Source organism: Montipora capricornis, chromosome 6 (genome assembly GCF_036669925.1).
Source record: "Montipora capricornis isolate CH-2021 chromosome 6, ASM3666992v2, whole genome shotgun sequence".
NCBI classification, from domain to species: Eukaryota; Metazoa; Cnidaria; class Anthozoa; order Scleractinia; family Acroporidae; genus Montipora; species Montipora capricornis.
The window spans coordinates 72,688,677-72,699,155 of NC_090888.1; the positions used below are offsets into that span (position 1 = coordinate 72,688,677).

The 10,479-nt window shown below is 36.6% G+C and overlaps 1 protein-coding gene across 3 annotated transcripts; it reads right to left on the reverse strand.

Moving 5' to 3' along the window:
- Positions 1-810: 810 nt before the first annotated feature.
- Positions 811-10,472, reverse strand: LOC138054471 (mitochondrial pyruvate carrier 1-like). 3 transcript variants are annotated; one of them, XM_068900919.1, is made up of 5 exons: positions 10,302-10,448; positions 10,037-10,052; positions 8,228-8,308; positions 3,908-4,040; positions 811-2,244 (listed from the first exon to the last, which is right to left on the reverse strand). In XM_068900919.1, the coding sequence occupies exons 1-5, from the start codon at positions 10,374-10,376 to the stop codon at positions 2,190-2,192; spliced, it is 360 nt and encodes a 119-aa protein (XP_068757020.1). In that variant the 5' UTR covers positions 10,377-10,448; the 3' UTR covers positions 811-2,189. The 3 variants fall into 3 exon arrangements, with proteins under 3 accessions (XP_068757020.1, XP_068757018.1, XP_068757019.1); XM_068900917.1 differs by lacking the exon at positions 10,037-10,052 and having other exon boundaries at positions 10,290-10,472; XM_068900918.1 differs by lacking the exon at positions 10,037-10,052 and having other exon boundaries at positions 10,302-10,452.
- Positions 10,473-10,479: the final 7 nt, after the last annotated feature.

The window sequence follows — 10,479 nt, forward strand, 5'->3', positions numbered from 1 at the left end:
TACTTTCTAAATATTTGAAAGCCCGAAGAGTAATGTTTACATGTTGTTGTTGTATGTAATAATAATTTTTCTTTAAAAGAAAATTGTCTAAATAATTCTGTGTACAGTCTGGCTTGCCAGGATTAGCTTTTCGCTATTTGCAAGCCAGCCTAGTAATAACTTAAACTGTTTGCTGTAAACAAATAAATAAAACTTGAAAACTTGTTCAAAATATATCTGTTGTTTGTAACTTTTATTGTGTACCCTAACCCTAACCCTAACCCTACCCTAACCCTAATCCTTAAGAGACATTTCTTGTCACGAAGCTTTGAGTTGTGTTGTTCAAAAGCAATTTCTGTTTTAACGCTAAATTCCATAGAAAGTAAGGGCTAGTAATTGGTAAAACTGCACAAAATCATTGGAACAACGTTACAGAACCCAATTACTGTTCGCGAAGAGTAGGGCGTGGAGTCTCCAGTGTCATGGTCTATCTCGGCTGGCATTGGTCTGGCTGGAAGAGCTTCTGAGCGAACGATGCCAAATTAGAACAATTGCAGTCAGAAGTAATTTTATCTGACGGGTCATTAAGACACTCAGTTTTAAGACGTTTGCGTTGGGGTGAATGCCGGGGACGTTAGACCAATTAAAGCCTCTTGGACACACACACTAAACTCAAAATCCGTGGGTGAGTCATCAGTTAGCTTTAATAGAAAAGGACCTTATATTTTACCCTGCATAACTAGTGTAGCATCAAAACGGTATTCAGTAGTTTTCTTCCCTCCAGTGTTTTTTTTTTTTTCATTTTTCCACCATTGCCCCACTGATTACTTCTTTTTATATATATATTTTTTCACCATTGCCTCATTTAATACTTCCTTTTTTTTACGTGTCCACTATTGCCTCATTGATTACTTCAGTCTTAGATACAATTTCAAATTTTCTTAATAAAATTCCTTTCAAATTGACACACGAGTACAAACTGAGTAATTAAATAGCCGACTACTAAGTTAAGCTAAGATTTCCTTGTTTTACAACACAGCCTGTGCAGATATTACGGCAATAAGGATAACATAATATTACAAATACACGCATTATGATACCTTTAAAAAATTGAATATAAGACAGATCAGCAAAAGTAGAACTGAGCTCACCATTGACGACCATATGGAACAGTATACGTTATGATTACACTAGTTTCCCTCTTTTACTTCCAAAACTTTAAATACAGCTGGCATTAAGACAAAATATGCCTTGTGAAATACTGTTTCTGAGTCAACAGCTGGCATAAGTGAAACTGATGTCATAAACGAGATATGTGTATCTGAAAAGAATGCACAAGGTGTATTGCAGTTTTGTAACTTGAGTGACTTCTGTTAAGGGCCTTGAACTTGAAGTCTCATTATTACCACACATTTACAGTTAGTATATAACGAGGAACAATAAGAATTATTCAGGAGCAAATAAGTATTGATATTTAAAATTCCCCTAAACACGTAATTTCATAATGACAACTTAGTTTTAGTGACAAAATGTCTTGCATGCTATTACACTTACCATAATTATTCCCCTAAAATTCTAAATTTTGATAGAGCGAGTTTCAATTGAGTGTCATTAAACCAAAACCAAAGTAATTACTTTGGCCAATCAAAAAGGACGGAGACAATCCGGTAGACCAATCAAAACTCGAAGTAATTACACGTAGCCGACACAAAGCGCGGGAAAATGTGCACGCACGAGCCACGATTGGTTTTGGTTTCACTTCTGATTGGTTGAAAAAATGGCGCGAGAACTTTGAACCAATCACTGAGTGAAGTAAATGCAAAACCTAAGCAATTCGCTAATTGCTTTCGACACTCAATTGAAAACCGCTCTATAACACAGTTCATCAAAAAGTGTGAAAATATAATACTGACTTTCAACAGCCTATTAAAACCTAAGTTAATCCCTAGCTTAACTGGGTCATTTATATAAAAGAACCATGGTTTAAAAACCAACAGGGCTTGGCTGAGTTGTTTGAAGCTTGTACTATTTTCAGTTCATAAACCAGTCACTCTAAGTTGAAACCTGCACTTTTGGTCAATACCATACGGAGAAACCGGTCCATTAAACTTCACCAAATAATTGTCCCCTTGATTTTAAATATTTATCACACAATGATTGATACAGCCAAATAATACTATTTCCAGTGGAATGAAGCTGTAGCTGGAATGTTAACTTGAAGGGTAGACTTCTACACTCGGACGTGACTTGGCGCCACCCTCCATCCTAAAAAGATCACCATTAATAGTTAATTTTACACTTAACTAACACTTAACTATTGGGTTTTCTTGCTAAAAAAAATTTTAGATGTAAAGAAAGTATTTTAAAATTAAGTTACCATCTGAGTTGATTAAGGCAAATAATTTATTGAATGCCATTATTGTGTACATGTAGATCACATTTAGCTGCCAATTAAAACGTGTAAGCCCTGTGATTCATTGCTTGCGGTTCCACAAATCTCTTTATGTTATTTGTGTTCTATGGTTTTTCTACCCACATTGCATGGGTGTTGGAATGTATACTAGTAGATGTGCTGCAGTAAATCACCTTCACTGCTTGTTTGAAAAAATAATTTAAACCCAGAATGTCTCCTTGGAGTGTCGTTATAAACAACTATCAGAATACAGCCATCAGTTTCAATAACAATTTAGCAAATTGATAGCAATGATCATAAAAATTTAATTTTGATTAGACAATAACACAAACACCTCTAAACCATTGCCATCTACCAATGGAACCATAAAAACAACTTATTGATGAAACCAACAGAACAGCCAAACAACAACAGAGATTCTGACCTTCTAAAAATCAAAATGCACTTATCAACGTTTTCCCAGCCAGCAGCAACAGCTGACTAGACAGACCAAAAACACCGGCAGGTACAAAACGCAGGTCACAGGTCACAGATCACAGGTCATTGTTTTGCCTATACAGGAAGTATCCTATTAAAACATTCATAAAAGCTAACCTTAGGCCTAAAAACTTTTCTTTAGGCCTAATTAGGCCTAAAATTAGCGTTTATGAATATTTAGGATACTTTTCTTTAGGCCTAATTAGGCCTAATTAGGCCTAAAAAGGCCCAATTAGGACTAATAAGGCCTAAGGTTAGCTTTTATGAATGTTTAGGATACTTTCTGTATAGATTAAATAATGACCTGTGCCCTGTGACCTGTGACCTGTGACCTGTGACCTGCGTTTTGTACCTGCCGCCAAAAACACCATGTTTCTAGTGACCAATCAGGTAAAAGACCAGAGTGCAAATGCAACACACTGACAACAAAAAACATTTTAAAACTCTGAGGATGACTTTGGTTCAGGTTGTCCAAACATCTGTCAATGTTGCTAACAACAGTCCATCTCAGGACTACTCTCACCCGGACAATCTTGCTTAATAACAAGTTTCAGTTATATCTGTGAAGATGAGATCTCCTCAAGTGGAATCAGCTTCTGAGGATTCCACTAGCCATGTATTCATGATTATTCCAGATATCACATTGACCTCATCAAGAAATAATAATCTTTTATTAAAAGCTTTCAGTCACACAAGTGGTTTTCAGGGTTAGGGTTTCAAGAAGATGCTTCAGACACATTTGTTGGCAAAGAGATAAACTGTACCATTAATTTATCAGGAACAGACTAACTGCATGTTTTGACTGTTTTATATTGCTTTCAAACTTTTCTGCCAGGTTATTTTTTACTTTTAATTAAAAGCTTTTTTTGAGGTTTCACTCATTTATGCTTTTATGTGCAGCGTTAAGCGCTTTGATCATTATTACAGAAAGCCACTAGACAAAAAGTATTCATTATTATTATTATTATTATTATTATTATTATTAAATTATTATTATTATTATTATTATTCCTTGATGAGGAACTAAACGTTACTTACTTGTATTTAACGAATCTTCCTAACTGAACCAGTTGACAGACTTCATTTGAGAAGTGACAAGCAAACAGTAGCATATTTCTTGGTTGAACTCTCCACGCAAACCTCATAAATAAGACTGAGTAGATGCAAAGAGCTACAAAACAATTATACCGGTAATAAAATTAATTAGTAAAACTTACTATCAATTACTTTATCAATCACTTTTTCTCACGGACAACAAAATTTAATTTTCTTTAATATAATGGTAGAGATACTGGGTATTAATAAAAACAAAAAAAGGCGGAGAAAAAGGCTGGAATCATGACATTGTTGCTCAATATGACAACTAAATTGCAGAATACCCTGCAACGATAGCTATTCTGTGTAGCTCTTACAAATGGCTGTGCAGAAATGCGTTCAATATATCAATATTCACACATGGCTACGAACGTTTTATGGTTAAATTTGAATATTATTTTGTTAGAAATGCGTTCAATATATCAATATTCACACATGGCTACGAACGTTTTATGGTTAAATTTGAATATTATTTTGTTAGAAATCTCCCTTGAGACTTGTGAGACAAAGAAAACAGAACTGAGCTGTGAAATTTGACCACAAAGTCTTGTAGCCATGTCTGAATATTGATATAAAGAACTCCGTCTCGGACTATTGCTCTCTTATCTACAGTTATTAGGCCTATAGGCATTGATTTCAAACTGGTTAGCTTTCAGTTATTGTAGTGCTTATCAACAGTTATTACGGCTCAAGTAACTTCGCTAAATTATGATTCAATTACAATGTAGTAGCTGCGCAGAGGCATAGCCACCTTCCAGACAGCTTGACTGAATTATGAATAAATGACAACTCAAGTAGCCACGTAGACATCTTCCAGAAAAATTGAGTGAATTATGAACAAATTACAATGGAGTAGCTGCATAGATGCGTGGCCACCTTTCTGAAAATTTGGGTGAATTATGAATAAATTACAATGGAGTAGCTGCATAGATACGTAGCCACCTTCCAGAGAACTTGAATGAATTATGAATAAACGACTCAAGTAGACGCGTAACCACCTTCCAGAGAATTTGAGTGAATTTGGAATAAATTAAAACAGAGTAGCTGTACTTGCAGAATACCCCGCATTTTTACATTGTAGCTACACGGTGCAGCCAGTAACGCGTCTACGTGGTTACTCGAGTTCTGACATTTATTCACAATTCACTCAAGTTCTCAAGAATATTATGGTATTTTTGAAAGTGGCCAATTGAATCTACGAGTGTTTCAGTGAATTCCAGGTAAAACACTCTCAAACACTCTCACCATCATCATCATCAATCCAATTTTGATCCAGGTTTATCCCCGTAAACGGGGGTGGCCGGAATTACCCCACTTTGTCAGCAATCTTTCTAACTCCTACTCTCCATCTCGCTCAATTCATGGCGTCCTTTTCTCCAAACCAACGCTCTTGCTCTCCTTCTCCACTTGCGTCTTCCATGTCTTCTTTGGTTGTCCTCACTTCCTCTTGCCCTTCAGTTCGAACTCCAACGCTTTTCTCACTCCATTTGCCTTTGCCATCTGAACCACTGTTTCCTTGAATCCCAACATCTCCATCAGGTCCTCTGTCCTCTTTGTCTCCATCAGTTTTGCACCACACATTGCTCTCAGTCCTTCTCAAAATTGCTATCTCATTTCCCTCAGACGCCATGCCTCACTCCCACATAACATCGCCACTCTTACACAACTCCGATAAACCATTCCTTTCATCTTCAGCGAGAACATTTTTGAGTTCAGCAACTCTCCACATTCCCTGAACTTTACCCAGCCAATTCTTGCTCTTGCTGTCACAGCTGCCTCGCAGCCACCACTTGCATTCACCCTATCCCCCAAATAACAGAAACCTCTCACCATTTCCACCTCTTCACACAACTCCTCCACCACCTCCTTGGTCTGCATGTAATTTAGTCCTTTTTTTTTTTCGTTTTGTCGGCAAGCTGAAGCAAACTTCCACTCGGCCACATAGTCAGTGGGACTTCCAGTCACGCAACTTATGATGTTTATTCGCCAAAAAGCTGTAAAAACGTTAATGTACTTAAAATTTTATGAAGAACAAAATAGTTTTTTTTGTGTGTGTTATTGAAACATGTAATCATGACTTTTAAGAAAGAAAGCTAAGACTATTATGTTATCGGAGATTTTACAACAGCTATGACTGATGGTGCAATAGGAGATTTCACCTCGGCTATAAGTGAAAGAGCAATACGTTTGCATGCAGTTGTTCTTGTTAATTGTTGTGCTACAGATTGATCAGGTGATTTTGTGTCTATAGTCATCAGTGAATCAACAAGGACTGCTTTGGAATGTGTACTACGTTGCGATTTTAGTGGTAAGAAAACATAAATTTTCAAAGTGCATTGATAAGATCTCAAAGTTCTTGATTTGTTTTGTCGGCGAGCTGACCCAAACTTCCACTCAGCCATAGAGTCAGTGGGACTTACAATCATGCAACCTAAGATGTTTGTTCGCCAAAAGCTGTCAAAACATTAGAGTACTTAAAATTTTATGAATATTTCCACTCTTTATTTAGAGCAAAATATATTTCCTTTTTGTGTTATTGAAGCACTTGATTTGAAACGAGTAGTGAAAATATAAAAAGGCATTACGTCATCCATGGAATGTGTCGACATTGGTAGGGAAATAACCACCATACTAAAGATAGCAGTGGATAACGTAATTCTTGAATTATGTCACTCGGGTGACTACTTTGCTACCCCTTTACTCGTGCAAAACAAAAAAATTTAATCATGACATTCAAGAAAGAAAGTTGTAAGTTGTTAATAGTGTTGTTATTGTATCGTTCATTCCCATACATATCCCGATGAAAGTTCCAGATTAATTAAGACCAGATTGATCAGGTGATTTTGTGTCTATAGTCATCAGTGAATCAACAAGGACTGCTTTGGAATGTGTACTATGTTGCGAAACATCTTCTTGTTTATATAATAACCCAAGTTATTCTCGCATTTTAATTGGTTCTTACCTATGATCTATCAGAGGGCAGACGCACAATTGACTTTTTTGTTCTTACCACATTTTGAGGTAAGGTATGTAATATGGGGCCATTTATCTAGTCAAAGATTAGTAAATCAATAATTAAAATGGCCGAATCAGTTAGCGGTAAATGCTCTTAAAAATCAAATTAAGAAGTTAAATCTTGCAGACATTGTAACACAAGGGTCTATGAGGAATTACTATTTAGGTAGCAACTAAAGATAGATTTTAAACTTACGTTTTAGGAATACATTTTAGGGATACATAACTTCAGGAAAACATTTTAGGAATTTTGGTCATGAGAATACATATGACAAGCGGGAGGGAAATAGATGAAAACTGTTGAGGTAACAAGGACAGAAATATAAAAATTAATAAGGAAAATATAAATGGTTGGGAAAAAGGGTGGGTGGGAATTATTAAAAGGTTGTAGTCTCTGGCAAGGTAAGAACTGATGACAACTTAATAATAGTCATTGTTTGATCGATTGATTGACGCTCTGTATTTGTTCTATGGATGAATGTAAATACTAAATTACCAGTACTGCTGTTCAGTTGATGTTGTACACTAATTTGAATAGTGGTCATCTGTCAACCTTGGGCAGTGCCATTGCAATGTAATTACCCTCTGACTGCACAAGCTTGGCCATATTTTCCTATTCAGAGGCTTTTGGCATAAAAAAAGTTTTTATCTTGGATGTCATAATAATTTATTATGGGCCGCATCAAACAAACCAATGAGGGGATTCACTGTTGTGGGAACAAATCAGCTACGCAACAACATCTATTGCTGTATCTCTCAGATGTGATGTAAGCTAGGGTTAGCCAATTTACCAGACCAAGTTATCAGAACCCACAGATAGCTACACTTAACATGGTTGGCTTTCCTGCTCGTCGTTTTTGCAGTCTGTGCTGTAAGAAACAGCAAGCTCTAGTTTGTAATATTCTAGTTTGTAATATTGGAAAGGCATGTACGTTGCACAACACAAAAAACCCATTTATTAAAGGCAATTTCTTTGAAGTTGCTATGCCAATTGACCAAATGCAAAAATGGCCGCCAACATATTATTCTTTTGTCTTTGTGTTAATTGGCCTAACTAGCCTCGTTTTACAGCCCAAATTCTTTCAATTTTACGCATGTGACTGAGGCTAGTTAGGCTAATTAACACAAAGACAATAATTTGACAATAATTTGAATAATTTGTTGGCCGCCATTTTTGCATTCAGTCAATTATGCACTAATTTATTGCCACTGTTTATAATAATTAAAAACACTCTTTGAAGGAGATACCTGTCGTCATTTTACCACTAATGAATTCAGGATCCCTCTTCATATCAGACATGGCAGCTAAGGGCAGCCCCCAGTTTGCAACTAAAATTGGAAAAAACAATCACAATTTTAACAGATTAAAGCATTATAAAGAGCAAGGCATTCCTATAAATTTTAAAAAGTTACTGGTATCCACAAAGAAATTTAGTTCATATTCCCTACTAATGTTTTAATGATCTCGTGAGGAATAAATCAATGATGAAATGATATATGAAATGGATCATATATGAACTGCGGATATGAAATCAAGTGAGGCTATGATCCTCGCATTAGAACCCACAAACTACCAGCTCCCAACATCAGTAGCTTCATAGCTCAGTTGGTTAGAGCATCGCACCGGTATCGCGAGGTCACACATTCAAACCCCGTTGAAGCCCTGAATTTTTCAGGCTTCTCTACGCAATTGAAAAAAATTGCTTTCATAACTGTGAGGATCATAGCTTCACTTGATTTCATATACACAGTTCATATATGTTCCATTTCATATGTCATTTCATCATTGATTTATTCCTCACGGGAACATTTTAACTCACAAATGATCAGCTCCCAACATCAGTGGCTTCATAGCTCAGTTGGTTAGAGCGTTGCACCGGTATCACGACGTCACGGGTTCAAACCTCGTTGAAGTCCTGAAATTTTCAGGCTTCTACACACAATTGCAAAAATTGTGCTCATAACTGCAAGGATCATAGCTTCACTTGAAATCATGAAATGAATAGTGCTACGTTCAACGTATGTTTTGGAGTGACGTTCTCATTAACGTTACCATTGTCCTTGCTTAAACTCCCTATTGGTAGTTCAGGGAAGTTGGACTGAACATTCCCATGGGATTTGACATTTCAAAAGAATGCTTGTTTCAAAATGAGGGCAGTAGGTCTAATTACATACAGCAAAGGAATATAAAAGTGGTTGTCATTTATGAAAGTGGTCTATGATAATTATTCTCTATTTTCGAATTCCCCATAATACACTTTGTTGCCCCCCTAATTTTGCATAAACCTTTGTTTGCAAATTCTCTTGGGTATATGCAGTGTCCCCACGCGCATTTGAAAACAATAGTTGATGCGAAATCTGGGGGGCAAGCAAAGGGTACTATGGGGAGTTGGAAAACAGAGAATTAATATTGTACTTAGTAGATCTTTACTTATTTTTATTGCAGCTATGTTTTTATTGACATTTAATTTTATTTGTGCACATACCGGTAATTTATTTAACTCCTAGTACAGTCACTAGGAGAGTACTGAGGAGATTCTGGCCTAACCATCTTAGCAACATAGAGCTTTACGAAGCAACAGGGAGTACGCCGGTATCAGCCCTTATACGAGTGAGAAGATGGCGATGGATAGGACACATATTGAGGACTAGTCCTAGTAACATCTCGAGGACTGCACTAACGTGGGGACCTGAAGGTAAAAGGAGGCGAGGCCGGCCAAGAGAAACGTGGAGAAGAAATGTACGAACTGGGAAAAAACCTTGACAGGGAAAGAGTTCCATTCATTGTATGATAGTTCTAGGATAGAAGGACAACTTGTGAGAAGTAGTGCTCGTAGATATTAGGATAAATGAATATTCATGCATGCTTCTGCTGGCGTTAATATGTAAAACGCAAAAGAGCTGTTCTATAATTAAAGTAATATGCGAGAAAGGTTCTGAGTATGCTTTAAGTTGTCACAAATTTCATTGGCAACTGAGTATTTTCGAACCAATTGGCATTATTACTTGTGCGTGTTTTGACTACGATCGTACGAGACAAAATGGAATTTAACTCACCTGGTCCCCAGAAATGCTGGAAATGTTCCACGAGAGAAAGCAAATTGGAGAGGAAACATTAGTTCAGGCAACCATTTGTCCAAGAGATCAACTAATAATTCGATTGGATTCAACATGGTGGAGAAGAAAAACTTACCGTGCTGTCAAATAGAAAAAAACACTTGTAAGAACTTTTATTACCTCAATTCATCGCTCATCAGTGCTCTTATAATGTGCATGTACATGTACTGTAAATCTTAACGCAATCGATTGCCTCGCAATTTACTTGCCTGCATAAATACTCCCGAAATTCTTTACTTTTTAGATAGTCTAATCCTCTCCGTAATACTCTGCTTGCCATTTCTCACTATCTATCAAGAAGAACCAAAGTGAACTTCGTAATACGGTTACGTTCCTACGTGGACCCGGCGTGATATGATAATTATGTAGCTTTGTCATTCATA

Bases quoted from the DNA above. Each gene is read 5' to 3' on its own strand.
- LOC138054471 (XM_068900919.1), bottom strand. From the start codon at position 10,376: ATGGCAAGCAGAGTATTACGGAGAGGATTAGACTATCTAAAAAGTAAA. The intron at 4,041-8,227 runs GTATCTCCTTCA...ATTGTTTTGTAG, and splicing joins TAGTGGTAAAATGACGACAG to CTCTTTGCATCTACTCAGTC. The intron at 2,245-3,907 runs GTAAGTAACGTT...TGATCTTTTTAG, and splicing joins GGAAGATTCGTTAAATACAA to GATGGAGGGTGGCGCCAAGT.